Genomic DNA, 14,786 nt, shown 5'->3' with positions numbered 1-14,786 from the left:
CACTCTCACACATTCTCCACATCCACAAAATCAAAACTGGACGTCACTCATTCTCTTATATCGCACATAAGACATGGAACAACCTCCCTCTACACATCAGAGTCTCCTCCCCACTTCTTATGTTCCGCAAGAAGCTGAAGACTTGGCTTTTCGTATATACACCTTGGGGGCCACAAAATTACACACATGCTCAAGCGCCTGGATACCTTATCAGGCGATTAATGCGCTATACAAATAAATATAAAGTAACATTTTTGCAAACTGCCAGATTCTGAAAACTAGATCTTTTGGAAATGCAAAATGGCTTCGGACACCTGGCCACAAGTTCTATCTAAATACAATTTCTAAAGTAGTCCATATATATCATTAACATTAAGAATCCTTTCCAACTACTCAAGAAGGGTGGGTTAAAAGAATAGTGCAGTCCTCCATGTCTTAAATGAAATTCAGATTCTAACAACACATCAACTTGGAGAATCTATATTTTATGTCAAGACAGAAGGATAGCACTATGTATGCTCAAAGCCTTACAGCGTTACTAAATTTACATGTTCTAAGTATTTAAGATGAAACCCTGAAACCACACTTAAATTTGACCAATCAACAGACTTTAAAATTGCTTCTAATCATCCACCTGTGATGAAAATGTAGCTCGCTCTTTCCACTGAATGAGCTCCATAAACGTTCAAATCCACTCCTTCTTTACCTTATTCTAAGTCAAGTCAAAGGAACTTTATTTCGGCTACAAGAGCCATAAAAGCGCATAGCAGCAATAAATACAAATAAATACACAAAGTAATAAATGTAACAATACATATAATGATAAAAATAGAATAACGATAAAATACACTCACACAGTGTGATGAAACAGTCTTGTTGGAACCATTAAGCAGATAAAAAGTTCCCTCTAGCAATCCAGCTAGCTCAGAGGAACTTGGCAACGGCGATCACTAAGGCTGGCCTAGTGTCTGATCTGAGGATTCGCAGGGCTATTTCAGAGCTGCGGACTCGCAGCAGTCTGCATGCCGGGGCCAGCCATTTCCTATGTGAGGCAGTGTACGCGGGGCAGGCAAAAAGGACGTGAGGGAGGTTCTCAATGGGGGCTTTGCAGGCTGGACAAGCGGTTGATTCTTTGTGTGACCCGCGGCTGGTGAAAAGTCTTAGTGGTAGCGTTGCAATGCGGAGCTGAAAGTACAGTTTCCTTTCCCTTGGGACCGTGATTATGTCCCAAAAAGCCTCATACTTGCATGTCTCTTTTAAGTTAACAGTCACAAGATATTGTAGTGTGAAGTGCGGCCCCTGGATCTTCGTGATCTGCCATTTGCCAATATAGTTTCTTTAGTTTGCTTTTCGAGGGAAAGACGGAGGTGGTTGGTGAATTCCAGAGTTCACTGAGCCCGAGTGAGTAAAGTGACCCCTTGATGTATCGTAGCCAGGGGATACTGTGAAGATGATCAGCTTTTAAAATAACCTGCAGGGCTACAGTAAAGGTTTCAAGCTCTGGGGTAGTCCAGAGACGCTGCCAGTACAGGAGAGGGCGTAGGCGGGCTTTATGACCGATGCGTTTTATGCCAAGATCCTTAAAAAGGGGGAACAGTGGAGTGCTTGGCGGAAGGGACACAAGGTTTCTTAGGAAGTTGTTTTCAGCGATGGTTATGTCTTGGATTTTGGCGTAACCCCATATTTCAGCCCCGTAAAGTGCTGAGGTCACAGCCTGGGCTTCGTATATCTGTATTACTGGGCGAATTGGTTTTGTGTGTGAGAGGTGAAAGTTTTTTAATAGTACCCCTGTTGTTTGCTTCAGTTTTAAAGCTTGCTTTCCTATGTGTGATTTCCAAGACATGTTGTCAGTCAATGCTATACCCAGGTAGCTGAAAATGCCCACCTTCTCAAGTGTGGTGCCCTCTAGTGTAAACTTCCCTCTAAAAGATCTATGGGGATTGAGGGTCATTAGTTTTGTTTTAGAGGCATTGATTTCAAGTCCCCGCGTTGAGCAGAATTTCTCAAAGCACGTGAGGAGTTTCCTTAGTCCACTAGGGGTCTTGGATATCAGGAGAGTATCATCTGCAAAGAGCATAACAGGGATTTTTTTGTGTGCCAAGTGATGGTGCTTCAGCCTCCACTCTAAGCAGTATGTACAGAGAGAAGAGGGTCGGGGCAAGGACACACCCTTGCCGCACACCCCTGATACATGGATTCTATCAGTTAGTTGCCCCTTGTTGTCCCACCTGACTCGTGTGTAGTTGTCCTCGTGGAGCCGTATCGATAGTGCTAGGATATGCTCCGGAATTCCCATTCGGGAGAGAGTGTCCCATAGTTTGTTGCGAGGTACTGGTCAAAAGCAGACTTTAGATCCACAAAAGCTACATATAGGCTCCCTTTGCCAATGAGCACTGTTTTCCAGTATAAAAATAGGAACCTGACGGCTTGGTCAGTGGTAGATAGTTTTTTCCAGAAACCGGCTTGGAGGGGACTAAGGATATCCTGTTCAGTCATACAGTCTTCGATCTATCCCAAGAGGCAGTGGCAGAAGACTTTCTGCACACAGTCAATTAGACTAATTGGTCTGTCGTTGCCGGGGAGTCATCTGTCGCCCTTTTTAAAGATCGGGACAACAATAGCCCCTTTCCAGGACTCAGAGATAAGCGCCCCAGATGCTATTGCGTTCGCTATGATGGTGAGGTATCTTGACCAGGATGCAATGTCGGTTGAGAACAGGTCTGCTGGAACACTATCCGAGCCGGGGGCCCTGCCGCGTTTTATGGTGTCTAAGGAAATATATTATGTCACTTTGAGAGAACAGCTGGGGCACTTCAGTGGTGGGTGCTAAAGAAGTGTTTAGGCAGGGGTCCATGTGAACAGGAGTGGGGCTATCATCGTCATGGGAGTACAGCCTACTAAAATGATCTACCCAGTCTTTCGGAGCGATGTTGGTTGTAATGTTCAATCCACTGCTTTCTGGGCCTCGTGCTGCCAGGGACCAGAACAGACTACAATTCCTCTCGCGCACAGCGTCGCTAAGTGCTGTCCACCGCTTAACATCTTGGTCACGCTTGGCTTTGCGTATGGCTGACTTGTAGGACTTCCTAGCTAAGCGGATGGCGTTGGCATCCTTGGACTTAATAGCTTGGATTAAGTGCTTATTTAAGGACCGGCACATATTATTGAACCAGCGGTGCCTACCTTTGGGTCTGGGCTGTGGATACTGAGAAGTGGGCTGCGATATCCCTGAAGCATGAGGTGTGAATTAAACGTATTTCCTTATAGGGGATTGCGGGACCCACCTCAAGGTCCATTAATGTAGTCTTTAGGGTGTTATTAGCTGTGTTGATGAGTGCGGGCCGAGCCGCAACCTTGTCCCACTTTAGGTGGTGCTTGTCGTTACCCTCTGGGTTACCGTTACCGTAATACCCTCTGGTGCTGCTACTGAGGAGTTAATCGTGGGTGAGTGGTTGCCCAAAGCTAACATATGGACAGAGAGAGGATTATGATCACTTTCAGTTCTTTCAATGATCGTCATGTCGATGACTAGGGGCCATAATCTTATGTCGAATAGACAGTAGTCGATTCTGCTGGTGTGGTTGGTTTTGTTGAATGTGTGATGGCCTTTGGCGTCTGATTTGGTTCTGCCATTTAATGCCCTGAGCCCAAATTCCATGGTCAGTGACTTTACTTGGACAGCGACCTGCGTCCATCTCTTGATGGGTGGAATGGACAGGGCGAGGATAGACCAACCTCGATCCTCCTCGTCTGTTGACCTGAGATCATACCAGTCTAGAGGTTCGAATGTGACATTAAGGTCACCTGTCATGATGGTTTTATGATGGCGGGGACAGTTTTGCAAGAGGGCTGCCAGGACACAAAGGGTTTTGGAGACTTGACCCCCTCTTACCCCTTGAGTGTAGATATTGAAGATGTTCACGACAGTGTCAGGCCCGAATGATAGGCGAAGACCTAACAGGTCGGGAGAATCGGTGGGTAGCTGTAATATACGACAGTTAAGTGATGTTCTGATCCAGATGGTCAAGCCCCCAGAAGGCCTGCCTCTAGTACTGGGCACGGCAGGGATGTGGAAGTTTGAATAGCCTGTTCGAAAAAGTGGATCAGTTGACCATGTCTCTTGAAGAAGGCATATGTCATGTTCTTCAATAAAAGAGGTGAAGGATGGAAGAGGGAGAATAGATTTCAAACCTGCCACGTTCCATGAGACAAGTCGTACCCCAGTGAGTGGAGGAGCTATCCTGTCTAATGGCCTGGTATTTACATAATTAGCTGCCAGAGGTTGGTTTGGCAGTTGAGGTTGAGTGGGAAGAAGTGGATCAATACCAATGTTGGTCAGTGAGACCTGGGTTGAGTGGTGATGTTCCTCTAATGGAGCTGGCCTGGCCCTGGTGAGGGAAGTGCTTGCAGGCTTAGCTATCGGTTCTTGATTTGGTGGGCAATATTCCTGCAAGGTGAGAGATGCAGTATTGTCATATTTGCACAGTAAGCCGTCAGAGGTCTGGGGGAATATGTCATGAGAGGGAGAATAAGTACTTGCACTGGCAGTGTTAGGGATTGCAGAATGCCTGGAGGTGATTGATATATGTTGGTTGCGTGGTTTTTCAGCATAGATTTTAGATGAAGCTTTAAGTCAATCGTTCTCACCAAGGGTAGATAAATTATTTGCTAGGCAGTAGCTCGGGCAATCCCCGTAGTGCGCGGGTGGCCTAGGGTATTTGAACTGGATGCGCGAGTGTGCTGGTGGGCTTGTTCTTGCATCTAGGGCCCGCGCTGCGAGGTGCCCCCACGTGCTTTATAGCGCTCGTTGGTGTCAAGTGGGTGCAGGTGAAAATGGCTGCCTCCTGGGGCCTCAAAGCAGCTTGGGATATGTAGTCCCTCTCAAGTCTTTAGCGCGTCCCGTGCAGCGAGGTGCCCCCACGCGCTTTATGGCGCTCGTTGGTGTCAAGTGGGTGCAGGTGAAAATGGCCGCCTCCTGGAGCCTCAAAGCAGCTTGGGATATGTAGTCCCTCTCAAATCTTTAGCGCGTCCCGCGCAGCGAGGTGCCCCCACGCGCTTTATAGCGCTCGTTGGTGTCAAGTGGGTGCAGATGCAGGTGAAAATGACCGCCTCCTGGGGCCTCAAAGCAGCTTGGGATATGTAGTCCCTCTCAAGTCTTTAGCACGTCCCGCGCAGCGAGGCGCCCCCACGCGCTTTATAGCGCTCGTTGGTGTCAAGTGGGTGCAGGTGAAAATGGCCGCCTCCTGGGGCCTCAAAGCAGCTTGGGATATGTAGTCCCTCTCAAGTCTTTAGCGCGTCCCACGCAGAGAGGTGCCCCCACGCGCTTTATAGCGCTTGTTGGTGTCAAGTGGGTGCAGGTGAAAATGGCCGCCTCCTGGGGCCTCAAAGCAGCTTGGGATATGTAGTCCCTCTCAAGTCTTTAGCGCGTCCCACGCAGAGAGGTGCCCCCACGCGCTTTATAGCGCTTGTTGGTGTCAAGTGGGTGCAGGTGAAAATGACCGCCTCCTGGGGCCTCAAAGCAGCTTGGGATATGTAGTCCCTCTCAAGCCTTTAGCGCGTCCCTTTACCTTATTCATTAACATCTTCACTCATTTATATAGTAGAAAAATTTATAGGCCTGTATGGTCTCACACAAGAAAATAGTAACTGAAGCACACTACCTTCCCTGCCCCCAAGAAGAGGACACATACTCTTTTACACATCGAAACACACAGAACTGAATATTTCCATTAAACATTAGGTAAAACACTGAAGACAACGTTGTTTCCGTTCTTTGTGTAATATGAAACAAACCCCATCATGACTGTAGAAACGATTACTTACTTCTAACACTTTTGCATCAGCAAATCTTCTTAAATAAATTTAAGCATAAACAAAAGTTGTAATATGCTTGACATATGACGCAAAGATAAAAAAATGTTTTAGGGTGAAATCTCTAATTTCTTAAAAACCAAATAAACACCCCATAATAAGTTGTAACTCAGTTTGGGATGTCTTTGCAATGTGATGCTTTTCATAACTCTGCAACCCAAGGAATCCTTCCTTATTGATTTCCCATCCCTCATTATGTGACCAACTGTGACCAGCTGCCGGATGTATGATGGAACAACGAAGCCTTTACAACGCAGTGAGTACAATGCCTGGTCATTACCACACATGCACTTACCACGAAATGTTTTTACAATGCACATGCTTTTACCACAAATGTCTTTACTATGATAATTTCGTAGTAAAGGCATAGTTGGTAAAGGCATATGCATGGTAAAAACCAGAGGTAATTATAACATGCATTATATATATCGTCCAACAAAGCAGTCCTAATTGTGGCGTGCTTCCACAGGCTGGTGCATACGTTAAGGACGGACCTTCCCTTGTTAATTATCCAACCAAACAATTGCGAATACGTTGCACTCCTGGAGAGTAATCCGTTTTATTGCAATTATGTTTAACACCAAAACCACCACCAAAGTGTTTCAAGCAACAGGTCTTGCTCACAGCTCGTGAGTGCATTATCTATGTCTCACATTTATACTTTCTTGAACACAACCGATATAGTGATATGTAGTGAATTAAAATTAAAATAACTAATTAAATCCAATCATTTGGTTTGCAAATTCCATATGAAAGCAATATGCATAATTTTTTACATAGGTTGGTATAACAATCCGGTGTATTATGTATTGTAAAATAATAAAGGTTGAACTTATTTCATCTGGGGTTGGTGGAAATGCTGCCAAAATCCTCTCAGGTCAAGAACCACTCACAGGCACACAGGTGGATCTCCCAACCCCCCTTCCTGTTTAAAAGGCTCCCTTGAGACTGGTGTTCCAAGAGGCATTTATTGGGCTCTTCTTTTAAACTGATGACCTGCTCTTCCTGATCTCTCTTGCTGCAGGAAGAAACCACAGGGTGATAGGAAGCCCCTAAAGACTCCTTTCCTTGTGCCCGACAGTGGGACTTATTGAACACTCAGCCAGAAAAATGCCTCCTTGCTCCAGCTCTGTCAAAAAGCCTCCCACCAAAAGTTCTTGTGAGTGATGCCTGGGCCTTGTCTAAAACTGTGAACTTTGACACTTTGTCAGCTTCCATCATTAGCTCAACTAGAAAAAGTAGCCACTAGGTTTTTTCCCAAAATGTTCTAATTTATGGCTAATCCTCATTAGTATTGCCTTTCGCTTCTCTGCAATTTATATGGCATTTGCATGACCTAAAATACAAACTGCTCGCTGACCCCATCCTCTGAGTAAGTCTGTCAACAGACAATTCATATGATTTGGCTTCCTCAGCCAAGTCAACGATTTGTGCAAGAGGACCTATCAGATCTATAAGTTTATCCTGGAGCTGTTTTAATTCTCTCAGTAAACACTTTATAGGATATGAACCCCTCTTAAATCGAAAACTAATCAGATGTGGGTCTACGTCTGGGGTAGCACACGCTTTATTGTCAATCACAGGGCGTAAACATTCCACTCACATAACAAATTTAACCTCTTTATCCAAAGACCTGTGAACCCAAAGATTAAGGTACTCCGTTTCATGATCTAAAAGCCATCAATCTGCACTTCTTGGATGCTGAATCATCTGAGCACAGAACGCATCATTTCTGTTGGGGACCTTCACAATCCTTTTGATCTCTGAGCAAGTTCTTTCTTATTGCCTTCTCAATTCCAATCTTGATCATCATAGACATCAAACACATACTCATCATATGCAAACTTATCCATACCAGCCAAGTCCAGAAACATATCTGTCTGATCATTTGGATGAGCCTGAATCTCCTTTGTAAAGAAAGGGACACCGACCAGCAAGCTGCAAGGAAAACATCCTTCTTCAGTGGTGCTTGAACCACCTCAAAGCGAGGAGAAAACCTCCCCACTTTGCCTTCTCTTCATTTTTCTTTTCACAACTTATCCTCTCTAATATCTCTCTCATCTAGGGAGCGAAAACCCCACGTTTAGATCCAACTGTTCTTTCAACTTTTGATTTCTTGTGAAAACTCAATGAACAGCTTACTTAACAGAAGACTGTACCTCTTTCTATATTAACCTCCTTATTAAATCTTCCTAAACCTAGAATTCTGAGATTTCAGCGCCCTCCACTGTAAAAAGAAAAAACAGAAGTAATTGGCTGAGAGTAACATGACGCCACATCATGAGTCATGTGAACTTGGCAACTATTTCTTGCTCCACAGCATGTTTTCTAGTACTTCCGAATGCAAGAGTCCTTGTGCTATCAGAAGTGTCATAATTTCAAAGCACTCACTCATGCTACCAGAAATCAAATAGTACGCATTCAAACGTTGCTGAATGGTTTAAATGAATACTAGGGCCCAGAGAAAAATTTAAAACAAGGCTACTATTAGCCAAAAAAAGAACACATTATTATCAAAATCAGACCTACCTTCCCAAAACTAAACCTTTTTACCTAAAGAAACTAAAATAACAATTGTATAAATTGGGATTAATAACAAACCCACAACAATACTTATCCTGAAAATATCAGTAAATATAATGCTATCAATTTCACAAAGTTCTCATATAAAATTAAAGCATTTGAAAAGGGTACTTAACTGATACAACACAGCAATGAAAAGAGGAAAATGGCTACCATGCTTGGGCTTATAAAGACTATAATACTCTAATTTTTTAATTTTGGGTTTGGCTAAAAGTTTACTTTAAAAAGCTGCATTAGAGTAGCTACAAAAGAATAACACATAATGCTAGTCTCTGGCTTGACATGAAATCCCAAAACCATCAGCCAGGGTTAATATTAGAAGGAGAGTGTATCTATACTGTATATTTGGAACCATTACACAAAGTAGTACATTCCCATATTAACTGAGGGATCACAGAGAACACAGGAACATGAAACAATAAAGCTACTTGAGAATAAGCGGTTATATAAAAACATTTCAGCACAGAGAAGTCACTTGCCCTTTTTTCATAGACTCCAGGAACTGCCTGTTTGCAGAGTCAGTATAGCTTCTGAGTTCACCATCATTTACTGTGAATCCATCTCTCCACAGTTTAATAATTATATCAGCCTAAAAAAGTAATCACAAGTAATAATTCATCTACGGCAATCTAATTAATTTTACTAAAATTACGTAATAGTTATTACTGACTTTAACAAAAATACAACTGGTTAGTTCAAAATGACAATATCACTCGTGCAACTCCCCACAATTAAAAAAGCATCCTAAACAGAATCCTAGGTAAGTACATTTCACATGCATTTATAGCACACAAAACACATAGAGATCAATAATGCACGCTTAGGGACACATGATGAAGTATTTATGTTTCTTAGACAGAAAAGGGTTCAGAAATGTAAAAAATTCAGATTGGTCACACCATGACTACTGAAGGCATTTGAAGTCTCAGGGCGCCATTCCACTCTCTGGTGAGGTGTGCACCAGATAAGGTAGTACCATACAGTTAAGTGTTTTACCTGACTGTGCACATCTGATTTCCTTAGGTTACCTTTTACATTGCACAAAGGTTTCCTGTCAAAATGTGATCAGGACAAATTACTGAATGTGCATATTTTCCCACAAAATGTATACAATCTACATATGGGTGCAAAATTCCATTTACACACGACTGGCATTATACGGAACCTGGGATAGGATCAGATATGTTACATCTAACATTTGTAATATACACTCTTTCCAATAGTCTGCATTCTTACAAAAATTAAAATAAACTTTCAAAACTTTATTTTTGATTCAGAAGTATCTGTAACTATACTCAGCAAGAGTGGTTCACAGCTTCCTTTGAAGCGTTTGTAAAGGCAAAAGGAGCATGGCTTCAATAAATAAATATGTTTAAAAACACACTGTAATAGAAAGTAGCATCAGTGCTAACAATGTTGTTTTGAAACATCGTTGTCTCCTTTGAAAACAGTTAAAGTTGATCAAATTGCTTTTTAGGGCAAAGTGTGCCTGTTTGCTTCAACCACAGAACACTGAATACTATGTTGTAAAAGTGCAATGTCATCCAAAACTGTCCTGGCCCTAAAAGCTTACTCAGATATACTAAGAAAAATTAGATTAGACCCTGAACAGCAGAATCAGCCGCTAGTAGTGAAAGACCAGAACATAAGAAATGACGCAGAGCAATAGTGAGAGATCGCCCTACATACATGTTCCATGCAGGTATGAATAGTGAGGTGCCTTCAATAGGCACATAAAGATTATATAGGACCATTTGATGAGGCATGTGCTTGAAATCGGCTGTAGAGGTTGATGACCCCGTTGCAAAGGCTGCCCAGCCAACTAAACAGAAACAACTGAAGGAAATTCATTTTTCTCACGGTAACCAAACACTGTCTAGATGATTAAGACAGAAGAGTGAGAGCGTTACCCTAAACATGAGGCGAGTTGCCACATACTGTATAGTTCGAAGCCTAAACATTAATAATTAAGGGAGACCAGGAAACACTGCATTCCCTAAGTCTAAACAGGAGGAAATTGCTCACTGGACAACCACAAGCTTACCCTCAAAATGTAAGAATGGTGAGGATAATCAGTGTTTTCAACAGAAGAGGGCATGCAGATGTAATTTTGTTGATGTGAGGAATAAGGGACATCGACAAATCAAACAGAACACCCAGATTCCAAACCCGATAGTTGGAAGGGAGCCAGGAATTGGTGGCTACAAGGCAGAGGATCAAATGCGGGGACCACTTCCACCTGCTAAAACTTTGGTCTTAGCTGAATTCGTGTCAACAATGCATCCAGGGAGCATCTGAGAAAATGTGGCTGTGGAATTTGGATGTTCTTATCCAGCCAAACTAGCTACTGGAGGTCACCAGTGGAGGCAAAGAAAGAGAACCCAAAATACCTAATGAGGGCTGAGAAACGATACATGTTGGACTCCAGAGCTGAGGGCACAGTCAAAATACGGAAAGGGGGTAAAGAAGCTACTTGCTTCTTGTTATTAAACAGAAAAGGACCAGAGCCAATTGAGCAACAGAGAGCTAATCATCCTGTGCAGTTCTGTGAAGATTTCTGATCGAGTGTCAGAGATTCAATAAGATCGAACTCGCAACACTGCCTCATTCCAAGGCAATCTGGATGTTGCCCAATGCTATTTTTTAACATTAGCCATTCAAAAACTGGACTGAGCATAATCTAGGAGCATGGCAGACTTCAGGACTTGGATAATTGGTGGATGACTGTTGCTTGCAGACTCTGAGCCTGAATTGAGAGTAGGGATCAGTTACAGAGGACATCAGCAGCATGTTGCTTGCCCCGAGTCAGCTGTGCTTAGAGGGACCAGGAGTAAGCCCCCACTAGAGTTTGAGTTCTTGTTTAAAAGGAACATAGGGCATAATTTAGAGTTTGGCGGACAGAATACTTTGTCACAAACAGCACAGAAAACACTGCTGACTTCATTTAGAGACGGGCAGAGCAAATGGGGGCTCCATCGACAGAACACTTTCTTCGACAGCCTGATGGAGTAGGTGTTGTTAGAAGAACATTAGAAAATCCACCCCACTTACGGTGAATAGTGTAATGCCTTTTCTTTTCCTTTGTCTGTCACTGCCAGGAAGAACCAGGTGGTGATGGACAGGGAAAACAAAAAACAATAATGACCCCCCACAAACAAACAGAGTGAAAACTATCAGGGTGTGTGGTGGTGTGGGGGTGTCATTAGTTTTCTGTCTTTCACAAAATCCCACTTTGAGATTTTGTTTTGAAAATCAAAGAAATGCTGTAAAGTTTGAAGACCAGCTGCCATGGACGATGGTACTGTCCGTCAAAGTTTTCCTACATCAACATGAACTTCCACGAGAGCAGTTCCTGTCAATAGTGAAAGATGTCTGTGGGCTCTGCAGACATCTCTACATTTGGTGGATAGAATGTCTTCCAGGATGACAGAATAAAGTCCTCAGTCACCCTGACGACATAAACCCGTCCATCAAAGTTTAAATCAAGCCGATAGTCAGACAGTTCTTTAGGTACCCTCAGCATTTTCACAGATTGCCTTGTGCATCAAGGTAAGGAAAGTAATCTTCACAAAGGTAGGCACTGCTTTAATCTTTGAGCAGGTGTAATGTACTCTTGATACAGGGTATTAGAAGATCAATCACTTGGTAGATTTGTACAGAACTAATTGTCACCTGTGAGGGTACTCAGGCGCTGGCAGGGCCAGTTGATTAGCTGAAATGCCAGGTCTTCAGGGCCTTTTAGAACTGTGATAGAGATGGGGACATCCATAGATAAAAGGGTAGCTTGTTCCATGCCTGCGCATTTAGGTAGGAGATTGAGCGATCTCCACATCTACTACGTCAGATAAAGGGGTGAGGGTGAAAGAAAGAGACGGAGAGTCGAGGTGTCTGGTGGGCTGATGGAAGTTCAGGAGGTGGTTTAAGTAGGAATGTGTGCAGTTGTGAGGGCTCATTTGCATGGGTCAGGAGCTTGAACTGCCATCTTTTCTGGGGAGCTAGTAGAGTTCCCTTATAGTTGGGGGTGATGCAGGTTTGTTTAGGGAGATCCAGGACAAGTCTGACTGCATCATTCTGTAAGGTATGTAGTCGTCAGAGTAGGTGAGCTGTGATCACTGCGTAAAGAGCTTTGCCGTAGTGCAGTCGGTTGGAGATGAGGGCTTGGGTGATGGTGCGGCTGGAACTTTGAGGTAGTTATTTGAATATCTTACAAAGCATGCAGAGGATGAAAAAGCAGGAGGGTGAGACAGAACTGACCTGAATCATCATGGTTAGCTTGTTGTCTAGAATGATGCCTAGGTTCCTAGTGGTTAGTGGGGGTAGGGTTAGGTTAAAGTTCCGAGGGCCAGCAGGATGGATCCCATGGCCAGCTGTGTTTCTGAAAATCAGTACCTCTGTCCTGTCCGTGTTGAGCTTCAGGCAGTTGTCCTTCATCCAGTTGACGCCGTCTGTCATGCAGTTGTGGAAGTCGGTATCGGTGGAGTCTTCAGGGAGGGAGAGGTTGAGTTGAGTTATGTGTCATCGGCATAGAATATGGTGTTGAGACTGTGGGTTTTGGCGATGCTGGTCAGGGTTGTCACCGAAGTGTTGAAGAGGGTGGGTTCGGAGGTTACGGCGAGAAGGCAGATTTTTTGCATTCTTCCGGTGAGGAAATCCATCTTAAGGGTGTTTCCTTCGAAGCCTATGTTGTGCAACCTTATGATGATGTGTGATGGGAGATGGTATCGAAGGCTGCAGAGAGATCTAGGAGCATCAGAGCCGCAGTCTCTCCTCAGTCGGGTAGAGCTTGGATGTCATCGTTAGCTGCCATGAGGGTTGTCTTGGTGCTGTAGTTGCTGCAGAATCCGGACTGGGAGGAGTCGATTAGAGGTTCCGTTCAAGACGTGAGGAGAGTTGATGGCTTTTTATATTACTTTGGTCAGGAATGGGAGCAGGGAGATCAGTCGATAGTTTTGTTTGCTGAGGTCTGCTGATTGTTTCTTTAGTAGGGCAATGACTTATGTGTGTTTCCAGTCCTCAGAAAGGCAGCCGTGGCAACTGAGGTGCTAAACAAGGTGGTGAGTACGTGGCTGATTCTGGCTTTGCCTTGGTTGAAGATGTGGTGAGGGCATGGGTCAGCTGGGCCCCTTGAGGGGACAGAGTTCATGATGGAGGCAGTGTCCTGTGGGGCAAGCTGGCTCCTTTCGCTTGGTTTGATGTATGTGGTAATTGTGTTGCTTGAAAAAGTCGATGGCCTTGGGCTGGAGTTTGAAGATTTTTTAGATGCTGTTGATCTTGTGGAAGAAGTCTGCAAGGATGTCCCAGAGTTCTTTTGAGGGGGTAATTTTGTTGGAGGTGAGGTGTTGGAGAATTCTTTGACGATGTTGAAGAGTTCTTTGCTGCCATTTGGAGCTTGATTCAATGTGTGAGGATAAGGCATTTTTCTTCCATTCTCTCAACTGTCTGTGGTAAAGGTTGAGGGCTGTCTTGAAGGTGGTTTTGTCAGTCGTGTCCTTGCTGGTGCGCCATCTCCTTTGCAGTTATTTACAGTGCCATTTAGTGCTTCTGGGGTCTTCAGTGTACCAGCTATCCTCGGTGTTGTTGCTGACAGAAGAGACGATTTTGGTGGTCCAATTGTAGAAGTTTCTGAAGTTCTGGTCTAGGATGTTGGAGGAGATGGGGAGAGTGGTGTTGAGGGCGTTGATCCAGAAGATGTTCTTACAGCAGCATTCTAGAGGACCTGCAACCTCAATATATTTTTATATCTGGTCTAGAGAACACTTAAGCTTCAGGTTTTCCAAACAAATTGATAATTAAAATACTTACAGATGTACGTACGTATAGGGGCTGTTGTTCAGCCTTCTTTATCCAATGGTCTAAGTGTCATTTACACTTTACTCTGCCCACCACAGCATACATCACTGGGCAGTGAGTAGGTCAGCCCACTTCATCTACTGGCTGTTTGTGAATGACAGTATTTAGCCTGATCACGTGAACAGCCATCTGAAAAGGAAGGCACTTTAGTGCCAAGGCTGGTGTGCCTGAGCATTCGGCCACACCTTTAGAAGGGTCTACAATCTCTCTTGTCATTTTAGTTTGGTTGACCCATTCAGGAATGGGTGAGCTCTGCATAGCAGCTTCAGATGGTAACTGGATACTGCAACCAAAGGATTGGCTTGCTACTTTAGCAACATTAGAGAATCGCATGTCACTCACATAACTGTAAAACAACATTCCAGACCTCCTTACAAGTCCATGCAGAGGAATGAACTACCCTATCTTTAACTGTTCATGCTGTCAGACCGAAAAGATGCAAAACATTTGTAAACTAGTTCCAGTATCCTAGCCAATTCATT

The 14,786-nt window shown here is 43.9% G+C and overlaps 1 protein-coding gene across 1 annotated transcript in view; it reads right to left on the bottom strand.

Annotated features, from left to right (window-relative positions):
- UBXN2A (UBX domain protein 2A) overlaps nt 1-14,786 on the bottom strand; it is a 99,051-nt gene that overhangs the window by 51,349 nt on the left and 32,916 nt on the right. Inside the window, exon 4 of the mRNA XM_069236019.1 lies at nt 8,930-9,043. Coding sequence (XP_069092120.1) covers nt 8,930-9,043 — 114 coding nt within the window. The remainder of the gene's footprint in view (nt 1-8,929; nt 9,044-14,786) is intronic.

The sequence above is a fragment of the Pleurodeles waltl genome, chromosome 5 (genome assembly GCF_031143425.1).
Source record: "Pleurodeles waltl isolate 20211129_DDA chromosome 5, aPleWal1.hap1.20221129, whole genome shotgun sequence".
Lineage (NCBI taxonomy): Eukaryota > Metazoa > Chordata > Amphibia > Caudata > Salamandridae > Pleurodeles > Pleurodeles waltl.
The sequence above is the reverse complement of the archived record's forward strand: the minus strand, read 5'-3'. Positions and strand labels throughout refer to the sequence as shown.